Source organism: Meles meles, chromosome 1 (genome assembly GCF_922984935.1).
Source record: "Meles meles chromosome 1, mMelMel3.1 paternal haplotype, whole genome shotgun sequence".
Lineage (NCBI taxonomy): Eukaryota > Metazoa > Chordata > Mammalia > Carnivora > Mustelidae > Meles > Meles meles.
Genome location: NC_060066.1, coordinates 61,065,205 through 61,092,570, shown reverse-complemented (window position 1 = coordinate 61,092,570; position 27,366 = coordinate 61,065,205). Strand labels below are relative to the sequence as shown.

Below are 27,366 nucleotides of genomic sequence, written 5' to 3'. Positions count from 1 at the left end.
ATTCATTTGACAGACAGAGATCACAAGTAGGCAGAGAGGCAGGCAGAGAGAGAGAGGAGGAAGCAGGCTCCCTGCCTAGCAGAGAGCCCTATGTGGGGCTCGATCCCAGGACTCTGACTGAGATCATGACCTGAGCCAAAGGTAGAGGCTTAACCCACTGAGCCACCCAGGTGCCCCTTGTCTGCATGTTTTAAAGGGTAAAATCTTTCCATTTTGGTTTATCAGGAGAAGCCAATTTACTTGCAATCATCAAAAAAATTCCTCAAAATCTCTGATTTGGGACTGATTCCTACCAACGCCAACTCTGCCCTCCTCATCTGTGTTAGGGACTTCTCTGCTGTGAATCCTGCAATCTCAGTGGGATTTAGAGGAGGAGAGAGAGTAAATGTGTATCCACTTGTCACTAGCCTAGAAGGCTCACCTGTCTTTGAATATTCCCACCACCTGATTGCTTATACCTCAGAATGTCCAGGTCTTTATTTTCCAAATCAACTTGACTTATTTATATGAATATTCACTAGAATATTCTTAGAGAATAGAACCAGTTTTATTTTGTATCACGTTTGTGCATAACCAGGAAAGATGGCTAAATTATTGCTGTTGATATTTATGGTTAATTACAGCATTCTCAAAAACATCCCAAGAAAGATCCTAAAAAGAGAATGGTGTGGTTATTATTTACCCTGACCCTTTTCCTTTTGTTTCCCCCCCATCTCTTTATCATTCTCCCCTTCTGAGTGATCACCATCCCTAATTCCTTTCTTCATCTTTTCCTGTGCATGCATGTGTGCGTATATGCACATATATGTATATATGTAGACATATGTAGACATACATGTGTTATATATTAAATATATGTGTGTATAATTTTTATTAAACACATATATATTATAATTTGGGGCATATTTATTTTTGTTCAAATTACTTACCACATACACTTGAAATATCAACCTATTAAGTAATTCTAGGATCCACATATCACTGTAGGGTGCCTGTGGCTGGGACCCCAGCCCTTTGGTACTCAATGAGAAAGAATACTGAAGGGGTCTTAAATACTTTGATCTTTAACCTTGAAAATAAAACTTTGGGTTCTTCCTTAATCACTTAGACTACAATTTTCAGTTCTGAACTGTTTCCTTGGACTCTGCTAGAACTAATAACAAGCTTTTCAAAAACAGTAATTGTTAAGTCTTCTAGCCTATGAAGTTGTTCTCAAGAATAGAAATAACAAAAATGTACTTCACTGTGAAAGTAATAAATGGCCAGCACTAAAAACTAAATACATAAGGTGGAAAATGATTTTATACAACTCAAATACGTTAATCATGATATAATACAGCCTGGAACCCTAAATACAGCATAGCTTTGTGGCTGATAGTCTCCACATGTATGCCTGTCAATTCTGAGGGAATTTTTAAATTTTGGTTTTGGTGAAATTTTGACCAGTCCAGAAAATATGGGTATTTTCTAGTCAAACAAGTAAAGACCTCTTAAAAATGTGAACAGAGAGTTTATTAATTGGTATAAAAGTTTTACGTAACATTAAAATTATCTTCAAAAATCTTGCTTTACAAATGTTAGAAATGGTCTTAAAATGTTAATACTGAACTTAGAGTTTAAGGTCCTAACCTCGAGGAGACTCAAATTTTTTATTACTCATCTCTGAAGAATTTACCATGAAAACAACTCTGATGGTTAAATGAATATATCGTGAGAAATACTGCTGCTCTCAGCATTAAATATTAGGGACTTTTTCAGGCCTATTAAGTTTGCTATTGTCATTCTTGTCATTACATGGAAGTACCAAGAAATAACGTATTTTAGTAAATCATTTGTTAGTGAATAATACTGTATACAAATGAACCGAAGGAGTTTAAATTTTAAGCAGCAGTTCTCCAGAGAAAATGTTCTAAATTTAAAATTTGTTTCAGAATTGAAAGGGCTTGGCTTTTCCTAGTCTTGCTTTTCATCGAAGCTGAATCCCGGATGAGAAACAGAGCGGGCTCTGTGGCTGACCCGCAGAGTAACCCATCCTTAAGCCACTTTGTCTCTGCCTCACTGGTTTTCCAATCATAAAATAGAGGACGAATACTTCTGTGTGTGTGTTCATCACATTTGTAATAAAATCCACGTCTTCCATAATTTATAACTGCCTGCCACCCAAACAGAAGAAAATGTATGCTGTAGAAAAATAGTAAGTAAAAAAAAAAAAAAGGGTAAGAAAAAAGTTTAGTTTAAACTTAAATCTGAAAGATTATTTTAGCTTCAAGTTGTAAGCCTTGGAAACAATCTTAGGTGCTAATGATGGCAAAATTTTCAAAATGAAAGCTTTGTTTCGTTCATCGTTGCCAGAATTCTCTTCATGAAAATCACAGCATTTAAGGAATTTGTATTGACCTAGAATGAACACTTGATCAGCCTTGTCAATTAACCAAAGAAAATTTCTTCTTCATAAAAGTATTTTTTTTCATAAAAGTATTTTTAACATAGCTGTTGGTTTTTCATTACAAAATGCTTACTAAATCTTAACTTGTCCTGTGAAAAATTATTTGTGACTGCTTTCTTGAAATTATTATTTGACAATTTATGGAATAATATATGGCAAATGTGTATGTGAGAGTATACCAATATCTGTATACATTTTTTAAAGGGAGAAGTTTTTAAGAGATTACAGAACAGAAAGAAGGAATGCAAGATTCAAAACATTGGCTGCCCTTAAATGACAACTACTCACCAGAAAACGGACCATATTGTTGTAATTTCATTGCAAACAGATGTCCATTCTGTGTTATGTGGGCGACCTTCGAATGAGAGGACTCTGTAGAAGGCCAAGGACACAAAACCACAGGAACTTTTGGGGCAGGTCCTCGAGGTAGTAAAAATGAAGGTACTGGGTATCTGGAGAACTGGCCCATGTATTTTCTTTCTCTGCTTCAGAGTGTGGCAATGACATGTGTTCAGGGACTTAGGCCAAATGGTTTTTGAAGTTTTATGAAGCACTGAACATGACACGGTAAGGTTTAGCATGTTTACAAACACATTCTGAAGTATTTACATCGCAATCTATATAAAAATAAAACTGTGAACAGCTGGACAAGAACACTGATCCACTCGCCGAACTTTTTTCCAGGTTCCCTGACATCGAGGATTGCCGATGGCTTGCCAATGGAGAGTCTGATTTCTGAAACGGTATTTTGGAAAATGTTAGTTATGCTGAAAGCAAACCAAAAAGAATTCTAATTTACAGAATCATAAATTGAGGTATTTTGTTGTTGTTCAAAGAATGATCATACCTGGAGTTTTGAAGTGCATTAAAAATTGAAACTAAAAATGATCACAAACTGAGTTTCCCTTCTTAGGGGCTCCATCAAAACAAGTTACAAATTAGTCTCTATTTGAGCATAACTTCTCGTGGTAGAGACTGTGGAGAGAGCAGTTTGAGGTTACTGTATTCATTTCTCCCACTTGATCTGAATATACGAAGTGTTAGATAAAGGAAAATGGCTCCCTGTTTCATGTATATTCATATTAGAGGGGTCTGCCCAAATGAGCTCTTGTAATCCTGAACTCCTCGATTCCATAATGAAGAAACGGGAGAAGCAGGAAGAGCAAAGGCAGATTGTTGAAATTATTATTTTTAAAGTTATTGGAACCTCAGCCAGGGTTTAAGGTGTTTTCTGAGTACAAATTCAATTATAAGTTCATTTAAAGACAAAATATGGATGAGAGATTCAGATAAATGTTAAGTCTAAAGATTGGTTTCTATTTGATATGAATGTCTTACCACTTTACTGTTCATGTGGTGTACTCCTTACAAAGTTTATTAGGCACAAGTGACTAATAAGCAAATTCAAGTTATTAAATATTAAAATACACTAAGGGAATGAAAACTAGCTGGAAAGGTTGGTATTTTACTTCTTAATCTGTATTTCTACCAGTCCCACCTAACATAATTACAACCATAATCCATGTGTGATTGAAATTGGGTCTTTGTCTAATAGCTGACCAGCATGAAGTCCTCTCTTAGGAAGAGTGTTATTACCAGATTTAACTGATAAATGAATACAGGATTGGAACAGATTTTTCAGGGTTAAAAAAAAGTTTTGAGGGTCAATTCTTTTGGACAATCTATAGATTTCTGTAGGTTTCTGATCCTACAAAGCTGAGCCCACCACCATCTCAGTCATGGTTCTAGAATGCCCCCCCCCCCCCCCGCATTGGGCAGTGGTTCTGAAACACTGCTGTGGGAGTGAACCATCTGGGCAGGGGTCAGCAAACCACAACCCATGGGCCAAATCCAGTCCACCCTTTGTTTTTGTGTGGTCTGTGAGTTAAGAATGTTTTTTTTGTTTCTTAAAGAAAATCGAAGGAAGAATATGTCATGACACATGAAAATTACATGAAATTCAAATCTTAGTGTCTACAGATACAGTATTGTTAGAAAAAAGCCAAGTTCAAGTGTTCATGCAGTGTCTGTGGCTGCTTTCATGCTGTGATAGCAGAGTTGAGTAGTGAGACCATATAGCCCACAAAGCGGAAGAATCTACTATCTGCCAACTCCTGACCTAGAAGGTAGTTAAAAATCCACCCCCGGGGGCACCTGCGTGGCTCAGTTGGTTAAGCGTCAGCCTTCGGCTGTGGGCATGATACCAGGGTCCCGGGATGGAGTCCCACATCAGGCTCCTTGCTGAGTGGGGAGCCTAGTTCTCCCTCTCCTCCCTGTCCATGCTCTCTCTCAAATAAATAAAATCTTAAAAAAAAAAAAAAACCCCAAAGATTCTGATTCACTTCATCTCAAGTGGGGCTCAGGAATCTGTGTGTGTGTGTGTGTGTGTGTGTGTGTGTGTGTGTGTGTGTGTATACGCTTTTATTTATGAGAGAGAGAGCATGAGTAGGGGGGAGGGGCAGAGGAAGGAAGAGAAGCAGATTCTCCCACTAAGCAGGGATCCCCGATGTGGGGCTTGATCCCAGGACCCTGAGATCATGACCTGAGCTGAAGGCTGTCGCTTAACCAACTGAGCCACCCAGGGGCCCGAGGAATCGGAATATTTTAAGTCATCATCCCAAGAGGTTCTGATTCAAGTGGTTTTCAAAACACTGCTTTGGAGTGATCAGGTTTCCAATGGTCATTCGGGAGCGTGATATGAACCCCAACATCCAAATTTACCTAGTCATCTCTGCTATAGAGTCTCTGGGTCCCATCCTGTAAACTGTGTCCTGGATTCAGGACTTGCTAGACAGAGGATTCTCCTGACTTGGTGTTTTGACTCCCGACTCATGCCCTGATATGCTACATCATGGTCTGCTTGCTGTTCAAGAGAGGACAGATGTGTGTCAACGGAAAATAAGAAAAGTCCTTCAGCCGATGTCTCTCCCTCACCCATCTGAGTCCAGGCCATCTCCAGAACAGCGAAGGCTCACAGAGTTCATGGCTGGGGGCTGACAATCGACGCACACCGTGTACCCCTCTCGGAGATACTGCATCCATCGAGTCAGGGGGCGGTTTTCCAGAGCGCAGTGAGGAGTCAGCGACTCCGTCTTGAACTCCATACAGTATCTAGAGCAAAAACACAAGACACTTGCACAGGCTGTAATGAGAGAGAGCCTAACACCGTAAGAGGTCTCAGGAAGCCTGCAACCCCTGAGGACACTGGACAGACGGGAAGAGGTGGTGCGCGCATCTTCGCAGCCTGGCCATCCTCACAGGACGCCCTGTCGAGTTTCTCATTTGCCAAACTGTGATGATGGATGAGGCCTGACGGGCAACTGCCGTGAGGCTTGGGGCTCTTCTCCCATAACTGCCTGGTCAACGTGAGTTGGCAGAAATCGGGATAGCCTCTTTCCTACCTCATCTGACAACCAAATTATGTATAAAAGGCACATTTCAGTAGGAAAATAGCCCTTACTAACTTTGCTGGTAACGAAAAATGGAAATAGAATAAGAACTTGCTTGAATCTGGAGTCTGAGACCATGTGAGCCCCTGGAGGGCTGGTCCTCAGTGCCCTGCCCGGCCCCCGAGACGTTCTGCAGCAGTGGATCCCAGGGGCCTGCCCCATGCTCCTCAAACCCGCTCACCTGCGTGATCTGGGCTAATGATGAGCTGGGAACTTGAATCCAAGCATCAAAGTTCTACTGGGCCTCAGAGAGAAAGGGAAATGGGAAGCTGGAGACATTTTTCTGTGACGAAGCTAGTGTCACCTTACACTGAACTGTGGAAACCTCTAGCACCGAAGTGACTAGATTCTGAAGGCCTGGGGGAGCATCCAGACATGGGTGAATACTTTAGAGTCTTGTATGAAAAAGCAACATAATTTTAAAATTCTTCAGGGAAGTAAAACTCCTGCATGTTGCGTTTTTTGTTCTAATTAAGCTCCAACGGACTAATTTCTTATCCCTAGAATCATGAGCTGTCCCAGGTTAGACGGAAAGCCGTTGGAGGGTCTGCTTCCGTGAGCTTTAACAGCAGTCGGCCAGTTTAGGTCCCGAGGTAGGAAATTCTAGGGCGAAGCTTCAATCAACTTTAGTCAGACAGCTTAACCCAGACGTCTCTTCATCATTTTCTCATTAAATTATCCTTACAATGCCATGTGCCAGGCATTCATATCCTCATTTTTCAAGAAGAAAAACTGAGGTGGGACAACATATCCAAGGTCTTACAGCTAGTGCGCGGCAGTGGGGGGATCCAAACAGGCAGCTGCCTGGGGTCCGTCTGCTGACAGCTGAAGAGCGGACTTCAGGTAAGCATGGAGGTCCCCCCAGGCTGTGTCTTCTGTCCTGACAGAAATCCTCAGAGCCGATGTGTGGGCCACTTTCAAATTAGCCAAACACAGGTGGTGCCAGAGTCCATGTTCTCCTAATGACTCTAAGAGGAACATCCTGAGTACGACTGATAAAGTGATACCATCCTTTTACATAGCGGGTTTCCTGTTGAGGGGATCCCTCAGAGACAAATCTTTGTGGCCGCACAAAAACAGGGAAGAAACAAGTAGGCCCCAGCTCATGATAAAGAGTCACGTTTTACCCAGTCAACGAACAAGTAACAGAAGAAACCCCACCACACCAAGACGAGCTTTGAGGGCTGACTTGGCCACGCCCCTGGAAAAGCATTTGCTGGAAAAACCAAACCAAACCATACAAAACAGAAACACCAAGTTACCCAGTGTCCTCTGTGTCTGTAGACCACCGTGGAGACGCGGCTTGTCTTGTTCTCTCCTTGTTGAACGCAGAGGTAGTTATAAAGGCAGGGACTAGGAAAGAGAGAAGAGAGTCGGACACATGCCACCTGAAGTACTCACAGTGACCTTTCCCAAACTCGGTGTCGATCCTGTCTCGGGCCCACCAACCCTGAGTGCAACGGGCCACGGCACACCACCAGGAATGGGACGGAGCCAAGTTACCGTGTCCCCAAAACTCAGTTCGAAGAAGATATTTGTGCATGCCGATGGGCAGGAAGAGCTGCAGGCCTCTGACAGGTAGGCTTGTCCTTGGTAATAAGTTGACACTGTGTGAAGGGGAGGATGGGGCGCCCGGAATAAAAACCAAGAGGAAGTAGTGGAAGATGTAGGTACGTCGGGGGGAAAGGGGAGGATGGAGAAAGGGAGAGACGGTTTTTTTCTTTCTCCTTTTTAAAGAATGTATTTATTTGGCAGAGAGAGAGACAGCGAGAGAGGGAACATAAGCAGGGGAGTGGGAGAGGGAGAAGCTAGCCTGCTATTGCGCAGGGAGCCTAATGCAGGGCTTGATCCCAGGACCCTGAGACCTTGACCCCAGCCACAGGCAGAAGCTTAATGACTGAGCCACCCAGACGCCCCGAGTGAGGTTTTTAAAGATGAAAGGAAGAGAAATAGAAGAGAAAAGGGAAAAACAGGAAGAATAAAGTAAAAGAATAGGAGGGAGAAAGGACAGAGGAAGAAGACAAAAGAGAGGGAAATGGGGATGTAAGGAGGAAAAAAAAAAAAAGAACACCAGAGAGAGAGGAAATGTAAAAAGGACTGTAAAATGTAAAAAACTGAAGTACCAAGGAAGGTGGTGTGAGTCCCCCCCCATCCCTTCCAGGTCCTCAACACCCCAGCCTGGAAGCTTCCCTGATTGCCACGTGGCCTCAGGGTGACTGCCTGGTGCCAGCCAGCACAGAATCCTCCCCATACCAACCCTCAGCCTCAGGGAAGGAGTCAGGTTGGTCCTCTCCTCCCTGTCCCCAACCCCAGTCCCAACTCCAAAGCTCCGGACCAGACAGAAGAAAGGGAGCCAGGAATCCCCCATCTGTGCTCTCTTCTTTCACTGACTTTGTCTGTGTGTGTCTCCTTCCTGTTTGCCACTAAGTGTAGGGGTGTGGGGAGGCACCTGATGCTAGGTACAGTACTGCACCTGGAGATGACCTCCCAGTGCTGTCTGCTGTCAGCTCAAGGAAGGCAGGGTTTTGCCCCGGTCATCACCGTGGCCCTCACACCGTGGCACACGCAGTAAGCTCAAAGGCAACGTATGGCGGTTCAATGAAGTCACAGAATTGCCACCAAGCCACACGGGTCCTACCTCCCTGTGGTCTTCTGTTCCCACACTGAGCCCTGTGGCTGAGACGGCTCAACAATCCTTCCTACCTTTCGTTTCAGAAACTGGACCATCCCAGGAAGGGTAGGGACCAGCTGATGTTGGCTTGTGCGCTGCCCACGCCATCATCCTCGTGAGCAAAGTGGCCAGAGGACCACCAAGCAGATGGGTTGAGCCGACGCGTTCATTTGACCTGGCTCCTTACTGGCTCCTTATGGCCACAAGATGGCAGCCCGAATTCTTTTTTAGGTTTTCTCAGGGAGGCCTTTTGCTAGGGCCGGGGAATATAAGACCCAAGTGGCTGAAAAACAGGGAGCCACCTGCTCCTGTGAGTTGCAGGAATCCTTCTTGTCCTACGTGGTTTGGTGCTTAGTCTCTTCGGTGTCAAAATTACTCACATCCATCATAAGAGTCGAGGCCGTGAGACTCTTCCTTGCTGCACTCACACGTTTAATCGTCTTCCAGAGAACATGCCATTCCTTCTAAACGGGACCGTAGCTTTGGGACCTCCCAAACCCGTGGACAGAATCAGAAAGAACGAGGGAGCACATATATGTTAGGAACTCGCTGTTTTCTCTTAGCTCTAATTCTCTGGAACACCAACGTCGAGGGGATTTTAGCTTTTCCATGTGTATGTCTCCATTCCTGTTCTTGTGACACATTTAGGAATTCATTCAGTAAGTGAAGAATACAGTTGCCGTTCAGTCCACGTGGCATCGGACCAGCCAAACTATGAAATTTTCAGGATGTGTTTCTTTAGCTCAAAACATGTATCTGATCTCCTTATCTGTACCACGTATATTATTACAGAAGTTCAAAGGCAATGCACTTAGTACATAGCTCGGGGTGGGGAGGGGAAATGAGGTTAGGAGGGAAAGGGCAGTATGTGACTATAATATCTGATATAAAATCCTTAGAAAAAGTTCTATAGTAATAATAATAATAATGAAAACTAACAATGATACACTTCTAAGTTTCCAGGCATAATGCTGGGCACCCTTCACGTGTGAATGCATTGAATTCTTACAACAACGCTTTGGAACTATTATTTCCCTATTCCACAGATGAAGAAATTGTGGCACAGAGAGGTTAAGGAACACGTTCAAGACTCCCATCTAAACACAGCGGTGGTAAGCATTATCTCTAAAACCATGCTCCTCACTGCCTGGAGACTCTTGCAAAGTGAACCACAATATGGGGCACCTGGGTGCCTTGGTGGGTTAAAGCATCTACCTTCGGCTCGGGTCATGATTTCCGGGTCCTGGAATCAAGTCCCACATCGGGCTCTCTGCTCAGTGGGGATCCTGCTTCCCTTCCTCTCTCTGCCTGTCTCTCTGCCTGCTTGTGATCTCTGTCTGTGAAATAAATAAATAAAATCTTAAAAAAAAAAAAGTGAACCACAATGTTTCATTGTTTAGCGCAGCATATTTCCTATGGATTGCTTAAATGCTGTTTTATTTTCCCTTTCTGGTCCTACTGTGTCCCTAATATAACCTAACTTTAAAAGAATAAAAGGGATATCATGAGGCCTCTACCCAGGAGTCCTTTCAGGCCCCTCTGGGAAGAGGGGGAGGGCTGGGATGGGGCCTGGGACCCCCAGGGTAGGGCGGTTGCTCACAGTGGGCACAGAGGAATGCCGATTAGGACAGCGCCTTGTATGTTTCCAGCCTGCTTCTTTACAAAGTACCTTCTCATCGTCTGTGACTGGTCCCCACAAAAACTTTGGGAAGAAGTGCCCTGATGAGATGTTCTCAGAAAACTGAGGCTCAAAGACATTAAAGGAAGGGAAATTTAAAAAAAAAAAAATTAAAGAAAGGGGAAATTCACAGTAAATGATGAAGCAAGGACCCCAACACAAAAGACCACTTCTGGGTTTTTCTATCTACTCTCCACATTCAGCGCCAAGCCTCTGCAGGTAGGACCAATCCTAAAAGCCAGCCAGTAACCCTGGGCCTTGTGTCTTGTGTGTCCTGCCTCCTTGAGCCCTGGCTTGGCTGGGTGGCTCATTTCTACTGAGAGGAGGCACTTCCTCCTTGAACGAGTCTTCAGAAACTAGAACAGCAGCCAGATTGCCTGGGGGGTCTCTGAGCCAGCGTAACTTTTTAATATCTCCCCCAAATTTAATTTCCATTACTTAAGAGTGGTAAGTAATTTAGAATTATTTTTGCCTTCAGTCCCACTGCTGCTTATGTGTGGAAGAACATAGTCGGGTGCCTGGGGACAAAGGCTCACAATAAAAGCCAGTTCCCCCGCCTTCCCCCTTCCTGGCAACAATATCCAGATGTAATAGATTCTTTTTTAAGAGGCCATTTGCCAACTTTCCTGGCGTCCTATCAGCCTGGCATTGTTCGGTTTTACAACAACTCCACTTCTAAAAGCGTGGCACCGTGCATACTTACTTTGAACATGAAAGTAAATTGAATTTGTTTAGGGAATTTCATAAGTTCTCTGGCACAATGGGGTGTCACCAAGGCAGGCTCAGAACCACTGTTCTGTAGATACAGTGTAAAAGGGAACAGAATGAAAATGTGACAAATAACAGCAGCCCAGAAGCATACAGCTTATGATACACATCGATCTCCTTTTAGGAAGAGTCAGGGTGTACAACTAATACAATAATAGGGCTTTTTGGACTTGTTTTTACAGTAAGCATAGAGTTAAGATCTGCATTAAAGGAAATGCGAAAAATTCAATAGCTACTTTATTGTTACTAAGAGAGCGTCAGTGATCCCGTTTCATTCACGGGTCTCACAGCGCCTTTCTATTTCTACTTAGTTACCAGAACCTGAAATTGCAATTTTAGGTCACAAGAGCAACAAAGCAGTATCAAGACGGAAAATCCCACAGGATTTAGAGGCTGAGATCCAGGCTTGGATTCTGGAAGTCCTTTACAAACGCTGTCACCTGGGGCGCCTGGGTGGCTCAGTCGGTTAAGTGCTGCCTTCAGCTCAGGTCATGATCCCATGATCCTGGGATCGAGCCCCACGTCAGGCTCTCTGCTCAGCGGTGAGCCCGTTTCTCCCTCTCCCTCTGCCTGCCTCTCTGCCTACTTGTGTTGTGTCTGTCAAATAAATAAATAAAATCTTAAAAACAAAAACAAATGCTGTCACCTTCCTGAGCTCTAATGTCCTCTTGGTTTCAAGGATAATGAGGCAGTCCCCTTTTCCAGGTAAGCAGGATATTGGTCCCTCAAAGATTTCCACATCCTACTCCCCAGGACCTGTGAATATGTTATTTCATAAGGAAGAATTAAAGTTGCAGATGGAATGAAGGTTGCTACTCGGTTGGCCTTAAAATGGGGAGACGATCCTGGCTTTTCTCGGTGGGCTGAGTATAATCACGTCCTTCAAAGAGGAACAGGAAGGTGTTACTACAGAAGAAAGCCGAGATGCAATGTAGCTGGATGTGAAAAGGGAGGAGGGGCCATGAGGAGAGAAACCGTGACCCTCTCTGGGTAATGGAAAAGGCAAGGAACTGGATTCTCCCCACAGAGCCTCCCCAAAAGCAACGCAGCCCTGCCAATACCCTGATTTTAGCCCAGGGATACATGGGTTGCACTTCTATCCCACAGAACCCTAAGATAATAAATTTGAGTTGTTTTCAGCTACAACGTTTGGGGTCATTTGCAATGGTAGCCATAGGAAGCGAACACACTGTCCTATAGGATGGCTATGAGCACTGAGTCAATGTTGGTCAAAGCTCTTCACCCCACAGCTGCGAGGGACTGCTCAGCCGTGCACCCAAGTCTCCTGCTCGGGGAATAGAAGTCTAGTGGAGCGGGGAGGCAGTCACTGGTGACCACGCAGCTGGACTGAGAGCCCCGAGTGGAAGGGGGGCCCCTTGTCTGTGCCTCCACACCAATCTGCTCGCTCCTCACCCTGAGCTGGAATTAGCTGATAGGCTTGGTACTCGAGTCTGTATCTCCAGAACCCAGCATAGCACTGGCTGTCGAAGATGCTCAGTGAACCTTAAATGAAGACCTATGTCAATGAATGCGTGGGAATTGCGGTGACATGGGTGAGACAGGGCTCAGGGCAATCCACCACATCCCTACTTTCATTTCCCTTTTGTTGTCCATCGTTTTCCCAGGTGTCTTCCACAGAACACTAGTGACTCGGTGAGATCCCCTGGGAAAAGGGGTCAAGTAAGGTGGGAAAGCATCCCACACCCTATCTCCCTCTTGTAGAATGAAAACGTTTATCAGCATATTAAAGCCTCCGAGAAGGTCTTCCTTAGAGAATATAGTCTGATTTACCCCATGTTTTCCTGACTAAAGCCCTGTTTTGCATTTGGGGGCTTCTGCCCTTGGGAAAGTGGCATGTGAGGGATCCAGCTATAAGTCAGGGGCTGAGGGAAGGACGGTGCATCCATACCCAGGCTAGAGCAGTTCTGGGGCTTTGATGAGCAGCAGAGTTCCCTGGACGCCTGGATACAAGCACAGTGCTAAACCCAGCACCAGCGATCCTGATCCTGTGGGTCTGGGTAGGGCCCAAGGAACTTGGCTTTCTAACAATTTCCCAGCTGAGGACGACCCTGCTGGCTGGGGACCACCATTTAGGAACCACCGGACTGGAATATTCGAGGGATCCTGTCTTCCCTGACCAGCTTGTGACAGCAGTCATCATTTCCATGGCATTACCACAGGAGAGTGCATCTCAGGAACTGAAATCAGGGCTGCAAATGCTGGTGCCCAGTCCCCAAGGAGCGATTTCTCCTCTCTTCCCAAACTGGATTTTACCCGACCTTATTAGGAGAGGCGGAGGCTGAGTACAGATCTCTCCTGTTGGTGTTATTGCTAAGTCACTAACACCCTGCGTGGAGTCACCTATGAAGACTGCTGCCTTATGTGGAGTTTGGTGGGAGGGGTGGGTGAGAGGGGTAATTTAGGAACAGGAGGACAGGTGGAGGAGGACAGGTCCAGGGGGTTTGCCCAGAGGAGAGAGGGGGACAGCTCCAGGCAGAGACCAGAACCCTAGCGGGGGTGGGGGGGGGGAGGGGGGGCGTGGGCGGGGGGGGGGTGGGGGGTGTAGGCTGTGGGCCCAGTGCTCTCTGGTGTCCTTGGGCCATGTTCCATAGCATTCTCTCATTGACCTTCCTGTACCTTTTCCTGTGACCTGCATTAGGCTATTATAAAGAGATGCCCAGACTGCAAAGCCGGTCTGTGACAGCCTGGAGTAGCACTGAAGAGTCAAATGTACTTAAGAAGGACCTTTTAGCAGCCAGACCCCATAGATGAGCAAAGTAGCTGCTTCCTGATGGATCAACTACAGGTTTTAAGAGTCATCCAGAAAATCAGTAATGGCCTCCAGCGACTTCCTCCCCAATAGGCTTTTTGTCGTGCTCTGCTGAGGACATGAGCTGACTGTGGTTTTGTGCCACGACTGTTTCTGTGAGCACTAAATTATTTCCCTGGGAGCCCACGAGAGACCTCCCTGCCCCCTCAGCCCTGCCGTTAGCCACACCCCTACCACAGCCACGGTTTCAAATCCCAGATGGGACCACATGAGAAAATGCTACAGTGGCTCTCCAGGGTTCGTAAGATAAAGACCAAAATCCTAAACGGAGAGCTCAGGGCAGCCGCTTCCCCTCTCAATGCCAGCCCCACTCTCTGCGCTCCCCAGATTCTGGCCTTCCTTCAACCTCTCAAAGGGGCCTTTGCTTCCCCACCGTTAGAGAGATGAGTCAAAGATGGTCTCTAGGTCATTGACTTCCCCCACAGCTGGCCGACAACTGTTAGCTCCAAAGCCCACTGGCGCAAACTCAAATTTTTTTGCATCCAAATTGTTCTCTGTTTTTAAAGATTCATTTGTTTATTTTGAGAGAGAGAGAGAGAGAGAGAGAGAGTGCTTGAGTGAGCATGGGGGGAGGGGCAGAGGAAGAAAGAGTCCTAAGCAGACCACCCGCCTTCCCCCTCATGAGCACAGAGCCCCATGGGGGACTTGATCCCACGATCCTGAGATCAGGACCTGAGTGGAAACCAAGAGTCAGCCCCTCCAGCAACTAAGCCACCAAGACGTCCCCCAAATTGTTTTAAAAATTGCCAAACAAGCAGATTTTTAGCCATTTGGGCCCTGCCTGCTTTACCTACCCTGTGAAACTATACCTGGCACCTGCTGGCCATTGATGAGCTAAAAAGTCTGGGAGCCAAGACCCCAAGCTGCTACCACCCTTGGCCTTGGAAACTCTGACCCAGAGACTCCCAACTATGCTGCCTAGTTGCCATCCCCTAGACACACAGCCCCTGGAAGATTCCTCTGTTCCGCCTCTGGATGGTCAGGCCATAGCCTCTGGACTTCCCTTTCTCACGCAACTCCATCCAAGCACCACCCAAAAAGGCTTATTGGGCATTACCGCCTCTTGTGGTCCTGTTTTCCCCACATCAACCCCAAATTCCTCGAACCTCTCTACCTGACTACCTGGTTCACCATGCAAGTCTCTGGAAAGTTCTACACTTCTCAGTCTTACCTTTCCCTCCTTAGAGAAGTCCCTTCCCTTCTCCACTCCTGTGGCTTCCCTCCTCCCCCAAGACCCAGGGAAATCAGCTTATTACACACACTCATAGCTCCAAACAACTCACTTGTTCAGGACCAGTTGCACCAAATGGCAGTGGTAATTTTCTGGGACTGATTTCCTAAGATCGTCAATTATCAACCTCCCCATTCCCCCCCAACCACCCCCCATCTGCATGACAGCAGGCTCCCATCAGCTTATGTCACCAAGGTAACCCTGGCACCCAGCCCAGTGCCTGGCAACCAGTAGATGCTCAATAAATATTTGTGCATAGAATGAAAAAAAAGGAGCAAAATGGCTTGACGAGTGTCATGTTGGCATAAAAATTTCCAGTTTCCTATGAAAAACATATGGCCTTTGTTATCCAGAGAAGTCAATGTTTTTGCTCTATCAGGTTCAAAGGAGATGAACACCTTGGTGTTGGCCTTGATGCTTATTTCTTTGTGAGCTTTGTACAGCTCCTGACTCACTCATTGGTGGAATTCTGGCTCCTCCGCCACTCCACAACCAGAATGATCTTTTCAAATTACAGATCTGATCACATCAGCCCCAATGCAGTCAGGTGGAGAGGAGGAGCAGGGGTTTTATGAAAATCATTTATCACTGCTTGGGAATTAATCATTTTTCTATTACCTTCCCACGTGTGTGATGAGCCTTCCTGACGACACAGGCATTAAAGGAGCAAGATGAATAGTTACCTTATGGACACTTACTATCCGGTGTGAAATACTGTCATTCTACCTACAGTCCTCTGCCGCCAGAGTTGGCTAAACACCCCGATGCACGCGCCCTTTCCACCGAGCGCAAGCACAGAAGCGGGGGCCACCCCGGGGTTAAGAACGCCCCGACCCCGGAGGGCTGGAGCAGGGAGGCCCTGATGCGGCGGACACTCCTTTATCAAGCATTTCCTGAGCTTCCTGCCCGCTCTGGGCGGACCGGCCCATCCCACTCCCCCGCCAAGCGCACCGAACTTTCCCGGCTCGGCCTAGGGCCTTTCAGGGGGAGGAAGAGATGGAAAACCAACACAGACAACAAAGGCGGCCGCGGTGAAACCCTCCGTACCGAAGGAGTGCCCGCAGTCCTGGCCCTGGGGCGTCGAATAGTCCAGGCAGCCGGCCCTCTCCTCCAGGGGCGGGCAGGGCGCGCCGCCGTTCCGGGGCTCCTGCTGCACCGGGCGCCTCCGCACTCGGGCCGCTGGCTTGCACTGGTCGGCGCAGCCGCTCCAGGGGCTCCACTCCCCCACGATGCACGGGCGAGCTGAAAAACAGCAGGACGGGCTGGGACGCTCACCTGGGTAAACCCAGCAGCCTGCCAGGCCGCTCCCGCCAACATCAACAGTCGGGGTGAGCCCACTCACCCCGCGCTTTGACTGCGCCCTCATCGGAGCGGGGGCACAGTGTGTGCAGGGCTCGGTGGACAGGAACCCCCCCACCCCCACCCCCACCCCGCTCCGCCCGGGTGGGGTAGCTGATAACCCGCCCCTCTCCGAGCCAGACGGGGAGCTGTTCTGGGATCATGAAGGTGGGTGTCAGCCAGGGACACAGCCCAGTTAAGAGAGTGACGCCTTTGGGTACTTCCTCATACTCTGTGGGCTTAGATAAGATCTTCGCTCTTTCATTTCCTTGATTTTAACTTTATTCTGCCCTGCTCGGAACATTTTTATTTTAACAGTAATAGGTATTCATTGTGGAAAAACGTCAAGGGGAAAAAAAATGTAAAAGAAAATGCCCAAGTCACTTTTTATCCTCAAAGGTGTCCCTCCATCAGACCTGGTTAGGGCCACACTGAGGGACCTCTAGACTTGGGACTTCCCTTCTGTGCTCCATTCTCACCCTCCATGGCTCTTAGACCCCCTAGACCAGGAGGCCTGAAGTTTGCAGGAAGGCAACCAGAGCCCACAGAGGGGAAAGAGTACAAATGGTCAGGCATGAAGGGGCAGAGTCCCGGGCAAGAATTTGGCAATTCTCTGGCCATGACTGGAAAATCTCTGTGGTTGCATTTTTAACTTTCCCATTCAAAGTCCTAACAAACCTTTTAAAAGAACTATAATGAGTTTTTCAGTGGAATTATTTCAGGACTTGAGATTGTTTATAAGAACAAGAGTAAGAAAACAAAAGACGTGCCTCCGAACTAGAGGCCCAGATAACTCCCTTGCCACAAAATGTGATCCACTTTCTCTACCATCCTCATACTTTCGAGCTTACGGAGTTTTCACCAAGAAAGCACTCTAACCTCTCTGAAATCTTGACTTGGACTTCTGACAGCTTGTACTTGAAAACTCATTTGACCTCTCAGCACACTCTCTTTGGGGTTCATGGATTTTGGAAGACCATCCTTTGGCAGCACACAGCTCACCCTGACACGAAAAGGGTCCCACACAACATAAACATCTGTCAGTAATTCAAAAACCTCAGACTGTTTTAAAACATGCTTTTATTAAATCTAAAAACTCACAGGCATCCCACATCGGGTAGGGAAGGAAGCAAGAGACTTGGAACCTGAGACTTGTCACCTGTACCTGCCACACACACATCCACTGGAAAATCAGTAACAGGCCACTTCCTGCTCTTGTCACTTCTTGTGGATCCCTCCCATTTTCAAGATCTCAATCGGACCCTAGAGCCAGAGGCACTGAAAGAGACTGCCTGCTGGGCTAGGAGCTGGCTGACAAGCATGCATTCTGTCCCTAAGTCTTCAACAACTCTCTGTCACCCAAATCTCTTCATCCCTGAGCCTAGTTAGTCTTGCCCTGATGTGCTGGCCTTGAACAACACTTAATAATATACTTAAAAAAACAAAATGGGACACTTATTTCATAGATCAACATTGGACACCACTCTGAAATACAGTTTTGCCATGGCATTAACTCAGAATTTAGTAATATGGCCTCGGTTTGAATACACGCTATCCATATGGTAAAAGAGCATACTGGGGACAGTTTTCTGACAGAATTTTTGTTTCCTGGCATTTCTTCAACATTTGTGTCTCACGTGCCATGTTTATTTATTTTATTTGGTTTGCCCCCCGATTAACATCCTCAAATCACAAAATCACTGAATCAGTTGTATTTCCTGTCAGTTAATGTTTGACCTTGGAAAATGCTGTTTCATATTTTCTTCCTTTTTTAAAGATTTTATTTATTTATTTGTCAGAGAGAGAGTGTGTGCACAAGCAGGCAGAGTGGCAGGCAGAGGCAGAGAGAAGCAGGCTTCCTGCTGAGCATGGAGCCTGATGTGGGACTGGATTCTAGGATCCTAGGATCATGACCTGAGCCAAAGGCAGCAGCTTAACCAACTGAGCCACCCAGGCGTACCTGTTTCATATTTTCAATCCATGACTTTAACAGCCTCATAAAGAAAATCAAGAAAGTTCTGGGTCCTGAGCGTCATCTCGACGGCTTCATTATAAAACAAAATGAAAAAAAGTTCACATAGAATTATACAAATATAAGGCGATTCCACAAAATATTTTGAGTCGGAAGGCAAATCTGAGGTACTTATTCCTATTCTGCACAAAAGATTAAATTCATGATTAACTTTCGAACTTCTAATTGTTTGTAGTGCAATTCATCATGGATCACAAGAGATCTTTGGCCGCAGAGGCCAGGGGAAGTACAGGAACTTCTGGCAAATTTATCATCTCAAGTCATATATTATAGCTGCATGACACACATTTCCTTCGAATTATTCCATTAGTATTCACATCAATAGCCAGCATGTCAAAATATTCTTTCTTAAAATCTGACTTTCTCAATCTTCACATTTCCCTAGTTATTACTGGAGGCCAATAGACCTAGTGAGCAACGTGATCATTCCTGACACCAAGCTTGTCACAGCTTCCCAATGTCCTAATGGTAGGATTTAATGACATCATCCCACCCCTTTTAGAAAAAAAATGAAACTTAGGTTTAACAGATGCCAGGATGCTCCGTGAACGGCGGTTTTCTTTTTTCCTGTTTAAACTCAATGTAATATTCAGGTGGAGTTTCCCAGAAGCAGACTCTGGGACATGGATTTCTTTCTTTTTTTGAAAGATTTTTATTTATTTAATTGACAGAGAGAGACACAACGAGAGAGGGAACACGAGCAGGGGGCGTGGGAGAGGGAGAAGCAGGCTTCCCTCGAAGCAGGGAGCGCAATGTGGGGCTCCATCCCAAGACCCTGGGAACATGACCTGAGCCGAAGGCAGAGGCTTAATGACAGAGCTACCAAGATGCCCCTGAGATGTGGATTTCAATGCAAGTAATTTATTTGGGTGGTGGTTCCAACAAGTGTAATGAGAGCAGAGACAGAGACGTAGACACAGAAGAGAACATAGACATGGATCCCTAAGTTCCTGCTTTAGGCCACTGGGCATGTCTGACTCTCTGCTCACTAGGACGTGAGATAATGGATAGATGCAGAGGACAAGGAATTATCAAGTCCTTTCTGAAGTTCTGGCTAGTCCCCTTTCCTCAACAGCTTTCTGGTTATCATATGTCCCTACCACGACCAAAAAGAGAATGGCCAACAAGGGGAAATAAGTCATATATTTCAGTAGGGCATCTGCCCAAAGCAAGAGTAGAGCCCATTTTCACATGTCCTCACAGGAATAGCCAGTCATATCCAAGTACAATTACCTTAAAAAATTTTACACTAAGCTTTTTAAATAATAATAATAATAACAATAATAATAATAAATGGCTTTTTAAATGCTCTCAGTGCATTGCTGTTGAATTTGAAATAAAATCAAACTCAATAAATCAATAAATATTTGTTGAATGAATGAATGAAATGTCATTGGACAAATTCCTCCTTCTTCCTAAACAAATTTTCTGCGTTGAAACAGATTCTGGTTTGCTCATATCATTAGTTAGAAGCCAAAGCACTAAGGCTCCAAGGTGGGAAAGGGAAGCCTGCTGAAGGACAGGAGCAAAATCAGAAACTCCCAGAGCCAAAAGTATGGGAATTTCTTAACCTGGGCGAGAGCTGTCCGGACTCTCCCAGCAACGGTGGCCTCAAGGAGTGTCTTGGGAAGGACCATGGCTTTCTGTGCCTCCAGGTTACATAGATCCCAGCTTCTCCTGGCAGCCACAAATCTTTCGATGCTTTTAAGTCCATTTATAGCTCCTGGCAGTACCGCATCTCGAAAAAAACAAGCTCCTTTCATTTTATTATCAGTGGCATGGAGCAGTATTTCCTCTTATTTGATCCAAAATACCCTCACTCAAGAATTTCAGAATATGGTGGGGTAAAAAAAAAATCTGTGTTTATCTTAGCGATGCAGCTCAGGGACTTAATGTCTCAGGAGGTCCCCTTTCTTTTCCGGCAGGGACTTCCAGGCTGATGACTCCAGCTAAGGGACCCATCTTTCTAGACCCCTCCCCCACGCCTCAGAATTACCAGCGGGCCCTGTCCAGGTCCATTCGCAGCCTCTGTGAGCAGGGGCAACCAGACCTAGACACACTACTCTCAGTCTTAGGTGCCAAAAGGTAACTAAAAAAACCTTCTTCTACTGTTTTCCTTGATGATCGCACACACACACACACACACACACACACACACACACACACTAACAAACTGAGCTGACAGTCCTTCCTTTCATACACAGAGTTTGGGCTCTTTCTTCTTAACGTAAAACCTTGCTCTCATGTTCATGCACTGTCTCCTTGGCTAATCATAGATCTGGCCCTGCCTGCTTTGCTTGGCTCTTTGCCCCCTAAAAGTTTAAGGCCACCCACGAGCAAGTACTTTCCCTCTCATGGTTTTTGTTTTTGTTTTTTTTTAAGATTTTACTTATTTATTTGACAGAGAGAGACACAGCGAGCGAGTGAGAGAGAGAGAGAGAGAGAGCATACAAGCAGGAGGAGTGGGAGTGGGAGAGGGAAAAGCAGGCTTCCGGCTGAGCAGGGAGCCTGACGTGGGATTTGATCCCAGGACCCTGGAATCATGTCCCAAGCCCAAGGCAGACGCTTAACGACTAAGCCACCCAGGCACCCTTCTCCCTCATGTTAAGTTCAAATAGTCCTAAGTCATTGCTATGAAAGTATTCTTGCATTTTACTCACAGTGTTAGCATTTACACATAGATTTGATTCTTGAGATTCTGTGGAAGAAAAATAATTCTCTCTCTCTCTCTCTCTCTCTCTCACACACACACACACACACACACACACACTCACACACACCTCACATGGCAACACGATTTTAAATGTCATGGGCCTTTTTCTCTTTCCTCATGTATCCCCTTTTCTGAGAAATCTTGTCAAATCTTCTCTGAAGGTCAAAAGGGACCACATTGCCCAAATGCCTATTTGCCGCCCCCTCCGAAAGCTCCAATAAAATGACCAAGTATTTTTTCCTCTTGCAGAATACAGGCCCCTGTGGGTTTTTTTTTCTTTTGAGATATTAACCGGATAAGTTCATGAAATCTGAGAGAGAAATAAAAAGGTCTCCCTCATTAGAAAAAAACAGAAATTTATACACCAGGCAACTCCAGAGAAAAAGGGCACATGAATCAAAAAGATAATTGTGCTTTTCTCAGTAGTCAGTGTCCAGGTGAGTTGTTCTCTTCTTTCTTGCATTTCTGTATTTTCCAAGTTTTCTGCAACAAACATATTTTGCAGACGAGGGCGGCAAGGGTCATATCTGAAGGCACAGATGGTTACAACCCAGCTGGCGGAGCTCTCTGCAGCCACAGATAACATCCCCTCAGTGGAATGACTGCTCGGGTTGTTGAAACAAACATAATTCAGTGATACCACCATGGCCGTTGGGGGTCATAAGGAGGGGCAGGACACACTTTTTTGCCTTCGAGGAGTATCAGCCAAAAGAGAGAGAAGGCTCACTCACTCTACCAGTATTGATCTGGTACGTGCCCTGCCAAGTACACAGCTTCTCATAAAGCCTCATTCCTCTGAGGGTCAAAACATAATGTTTAAGCATGTGGGCTCTGGAGTTAAAGTTCTTGGGTTCAAATCTCACTCCATCACTGGTTAGCCACATGACTTGGGACGGATTCCCCAACCTCCCAGTGTTCTGATGACCATGGCAGTGGGTTGAGAGACCCAAGTCAGACTAGAGTTGTGAGGTGCCTGGCACGGAATGAGTGTGGTGGAAGGGAACAGCTTTACCCTCCTCCACTGAATGCCCAGGGCTGCAGCCCAAGCCTGCAAAGTCAAGTCATGCTGAATGCTGGCGCCAGGCCCTGCTCATTTCTCCTCCAGAGACAAAGGCAGGGGAAGCCGCATGCTGCTCTCGACCTCTGTGGTTCCAGTAAAGCCTCAACTTTTCTATATCAACGTAGATCGTGAGTTTCGGAGCCCGTATTTTCCAGTACATTTGCCCTTTCTCCCGCCAGGTATGCGGTCAGCAGATTTGGGCAAGTTAGTTTCCTAGATTCCCTGGGAAATCCAGAAGAAAAGACTGGTTCACACAGGCTACTCAACGTTTGCCCTGCTCCCCTTGGGTTCATTATTACTCTTTACTGAATCTGTTCATCAAAACATCTAGTGCTGCCTGCTGTTTCTACGATCTTAGAATGCGGACTCTAGAAACCCAGGTGATGAACTAGAGACTGGGGCATCTTGAGCCTGATAAGGAAGCTTTCATAGAAGTTCTTTCAGAACAGGTAACTTGGATGTCTCCTCCTGTACCACTCCCCATCCCTGGTCAGACACAGTCAATGGAGAATTTTCTATTCCTTTTTTTGGGGGGGGAAGGGTGGTTGGAGATAGAGTATAATTGGTGTTGAAATTGATAACATCATGAGATTTTTCTGAGATTCGTTTCAGAACAGATACTTTGGGCAATTCAGTAATTCCACAGATCCAATAACTTATTTTTATTTTTACGAAGTAAAAGATAAAAAGTCCTCTTCAGAAAAAGAAATTCCAGTATTTCATCTCTTAGCTACACCAAAAAAAAAAAAAAAAAAAAATGTCTTCACAAAGAAGAAAAAAATCAGAACTGTGTCAGTTCTCCTGACACAGCTCCATTTTTGGTTCCCATATAATGTCATTTCAGTCCAAAAGGTTTCAGACGGCATCAACAGGTAACATAACATTGGGTAAGGGGAAGAGATCCTAAGGGGCAGAATGGTTCCATGTCTTTGGAGTGGCTGGCGGGCCCCGAGCTGCCGAATGTTGACATCTTTGGGAATCAGTAACAGCCATGCACAACAGATGTGGCAGATGGCAGCCCAAAACCGGGCCGCAGCCGTCACTGTGCTGCCCATTCACGTTAACTGACTGATGGGCAGGCCCTGGGACGGCCTCGCTCCCTTGTCTGTATGAGGCTTCTTCGAGGCCAGGACACCTCTCCAGGGCTAAGGAGATGGAGCATCTTGGCTTCGCCACGCCCCTTCTCACCCTCAGCCCTGCAGAGCAAGCGGGCTCAGCTTTCCAAGTGGCCAGCTTCCAGCTGTCTCTATTTTCTCCTCCCCTCCCCAGAAACTCCGGGCGCAGAGGAGCGTTTCGGTCCTGTGTCTGTTTCTGCTCAGGCCTGTGAGGGCCTCGGCTAACTCCCTGGGGAAGGGCAGCAAAGGCTGAATATGCTCCTTTTAAAATTCTTTGGGGGCTCCTTTCTTTTTCTTGTTTCGGTTCCCATGCCCACCGCTCGCAGCTCTTCCTCCTTCAGGCGCCAAGATGCTGTGATTTCTTGGGGCGCCCCTCCCAGGATGGGGAGGTCATCTCGTCCTCATCCCAACGCATCCATGCTCCGAATGCTAGGCTTTTCATTGGAATGGTTCTACCGCCTGCACTGAAAAGACGGGATTTCTTTGTGACCAAATAAAGACTTTGAGGATTCTGCCACCCCTCACAGCCCTGCGAGGCCTTCCTGGAAAGCCAGTTCTCCTCACGACACTGGGCTGTCTTACCCGAGCCTCTTCCATGCCTGAATCTCTCCGTATCCAGCTGGGCTTGCCGCCTGTCCCGCCTCGGGGCCCAGCCCAGTTCCTGGCACCAAAGGCAGACACCCACAGGTCTGTGGAGAAACCACATGGTGCTTTCCTGCTAGAATTCTCTTCCCCTTCTGGAGACTTCCGGCTCATTCTCCAGGACCAGGCTTGCATGTTACTTCCTCCGGGAAGTCTTCCTTGAATCCCTTGGGTCTTCCGAGTTTTCATTTCCTAGCCTCTGGAAGCCCTCATTTGGGCACTAAGCATATTGTAGGTGGTTCGTTGGTGTACTCCCCTGCTTGACTGTGAACCTGTAGGGAGCAGAGCCTGTGTCTTCCTCCTCTGTGTAGCCTTGTGCTTCCCACAGGCCGGGGCACATTATCTGGTCTACAGGAATACAGGAGTTTACCTCCGAGGGGCCTAGGGACTGGGCCTGAGGGCCCTTCATTTCCTAAATAAGCCACTCTTCACCTTACTTGAGTAGTAAAATACCCTGGCCTTGAAGCAGGAAAGGGAGACAGGCTTATCAAAAAGAAGATCGATATTTGTAGGTTAATCATTAGCTTTCAAACAGGATCAAAAATATCTTCGTGTTTTTCAATTGTGTTCTTTCGGGAGCAGGTCTGGGTGCTACCTTGCCTGGGGCTGGTGGCCTCTTCTGGCTTCACAGAGGCAGAAGGCCTGCTCCTCTCCACAGGATGTCCGATTCCCCAAGTAATGACACGGACCTGCAGGTTATTTTCCCAAGAAGGTCCAGAGGATACCACAACCCGGGGATCCTTGAGGCCAAACCCTGACATATGTGAGGCATTTGGGGTGACGAGATGAGCAAGTTTACTCTTATTTCTGGAGCTGGCTTCTCTCAGGTAAACCTTGTTCTTTAGGACTAAACTCACTATTCTTTTCATTTAGTTAAATCAGCATCTATTGAGCCCTTGCCAGGGGCTGTGACACTGGGAATTGACAGACAAAAATGACTGACACGGGGCACCTGGGTGGCTCAGACTTTAAGCATCTGCCTTCAGCTCGGGTCATGATACCAAGGGCCTGGGATCGAGCCCCACATCGGGCTCCCTACTCAGCAGGAAGCCTACTTCTCCCTCTCCCACTCCCCCTACTTGTGTTCCCTCTCTCACTCTCTCTCTCAGTGTCAAATAAATAAATAAAATCTTTAAAAAAGAAAGAAAGAAAGAAAATGACTGACCCTACAGGAAAGCCAGCAGGATTAAAATATAATGGGAATCCCCAGATAAAAACCTTTATCATGCTATAGAGATAAAATTGAATGCAAAGAGCATATCAAACACCTCCTAGGAGAAAGACGCTGTGACAGACGCTGGAGTCTAGAAATGAGGGCCGCTGTGAGCCTCCAAGAACTTGTTCTGCAGAAGTAAGTACCTACAAGGGCAAGCCCTGGGCACCAAGTGGGTAATTACACATCCCTTCTCTTTTCACCCCTCAAGACCCGGAAGATCCCTGAGGGTTAACAGAAGGAACGTGGTGGAGCCTGGGCCAGGGACATTCCCCACAAGCAGACATGCATGTTTCCAGGTAGGAGGTTCCTGAACCGCACACACTTCGAGGAGAAGGGATGACTCCAGCCCTTTCCATCCAGGCTTTCGTGGGGAGAGGTGCTTTGGGGTGCTATGTCAAGACAGAGAGGACTGAGGGATCCCTGGATGGAGGGGGCTGGAGGACCCTAGGAAAGAGGAAGCTGGGTGTACCTGGATGGAGGGAGGGGTCTCGAGGACTCCAGGATGCGGGGAACTGAATGCACCTGGATGAAGGAGGTGTACCTGGATGGAGGGGTGAGACGTAGACCAGGATAGACGTCTGGACATGCCGGGATGGAAGGGGCTGGGGGATCCTGGCGCCTGGGCTGCGGTCCCTGGTGTGGGATCCCGTGTCCCTTGGCTGCTGGCAAAGGGCCGGCGCCCCACCCTCGGCCCCGCCACCCACCTGGGCATGCCCTGGCGTAGTCGAAGCAGCAGTCTCCCGTGAGGCGGCAGGCTTGGTCGCAGAAGCACGTCCCATAAACCCTGTCCAACCTCCAGCCGCGCACGAAGCAGGCGGCGTCCCGTCCCGGGCAGCAGCGCCCCGTCTCGGCGCAGCCGGCCAGGGTCCCCGGCCACAGCCGCGCCAGCGCGCACAGCGCCAGCCACAGGGTCCTCATGGCCAGCCCTCTGCCGGCGCCTGCCACCGCGCAGACCTTCGGGATAGTGGTGAGCTCCTCGGAGAGCAGCGGGCCCGAGCAGCCCGAGCGGCCGGCGACGCGCAGCCCGGCCCGGCCCTGCCCCGCGCCCAGCCCCCGCCCTCCGCGCCGCCCCTCCCCAGCCCTGGCGGCGGGCGGGTCGGGGCGCGGGCGGGTGCTGTGGCTGCCCCCTCCCAGGTGGGCAGGGCGCCTCTCCCAGGGGCGCTCGGATCAGCGCTCGGGGCACCAGCCCCTTGCCCGCTGCCAGCCCGCCCGCCGCCCTCCGCCCCTCGCCCGCGGGGACCGCCCTGGGAGAGAGCCGAGCAGCAGGTGCTCCGGGATCCCCGCGACCCAGGGAGCGTCGGATGCGCCAGCGGCTCGGCCAGGACGGCCGCATTTCCTGCCTCCAGCCTCTGTTTCCTAACGCCGGGGCTCAGGTTCATGAGTGGGCATTTTACTCTGAAGCCTGGAGACGAATAAATGTCGCTTGATGCGCAACAAACCGGTCTCCGCCGCAGTGTGAGCGGGTCACCCTGTCTTCGCCGGGGACAACTCACACTGTATTTTCTTTCGGAACCCCAGTCCCCGCGGGCCACAGAGGCCCCTTAGAAGCAAGGAAATAAGACCAAAGCTGCTTCCTTCCTTTGCTATATTTTATGATGAGATTTTTTTCCCGGCCCAAGGAAATGCCACTTTGCTTCACTGAAGGGGCAGTTGATGGATATTAAGGAAAGAATAACAAAATAAACTGTGTTCTGCTTTCTGTGAGAGCAGATTTCCCCAAAGAAACACTGCTTAATGATACTGTAGCAATTAACGCCCGCTTTAATAAAGCGCTCATCTAACTCCTCATACATTTCCCTCCCCCTTTCTCTCCAGATTTATTACACTTTCTGCACCTCACTCTTTCTGTTAACCAAAAATTATCCTGGAAATTTCATTTTATTTTATGTTCTTAAATCATTGAAACTATTCTGATTTTGGTGAGAAACCAGGAACATGACATTTCCTGTATCTGTGAATCTAAGATTTCTAATGACTTTCAGAGACGAATTTTTTCCCTTTCTCATGCAGACTTCTTATAGAGGACTTTCCTTTACTCTTTAGAGAGACGAGTAACAAAAACTTTAAAATAAAATTCTTCGCTATAGAAGTAGAAAGACAATAAAAAATAAAAAGTTGTGAAGTGAAAAAGATTTCCTAAATAATAAGAACTGTATCTTATGAACTTTAAGGAAAGC

The 27,366-nt window shown here is 47.1% G+C and overlaps 1 protein-coding gene across 1 annotated transcript; it reads right to left on the bottom strand.

The window, feature by feature from the left end:
* Positions 1 to 891: 891 nt before the first annotated feature.
* Positions 892 to 26,241, bottom strand: SBSPON (somatomedin B and thrombospondin type 1 domain containing). The gene is made up of 5 exons (XM_046026678.1): positions 25,894 to 26,241; positions 16,121 to 16,315; positions 7,158 to 7,248; positions 5,381 to 5,557; positions 892 to 3,181 (listed from the first exon to the last, which is right to left on the bottom strand). The coding sequence occupies exons 1-5, from the start codon at positions 26,105 to 26,107 to the stop codon at positions 3,064 to 3,066; spliced, it is 795 nt and encodes a 264-aa protein (XP_045882634.1). The 5' UTR covers positions 26,108 to 26,241; the 3' UTR covers positions 892 to 3,063.
* Positions 26,242 to 27,366: the final 1,125 nt, after the last annotated feature.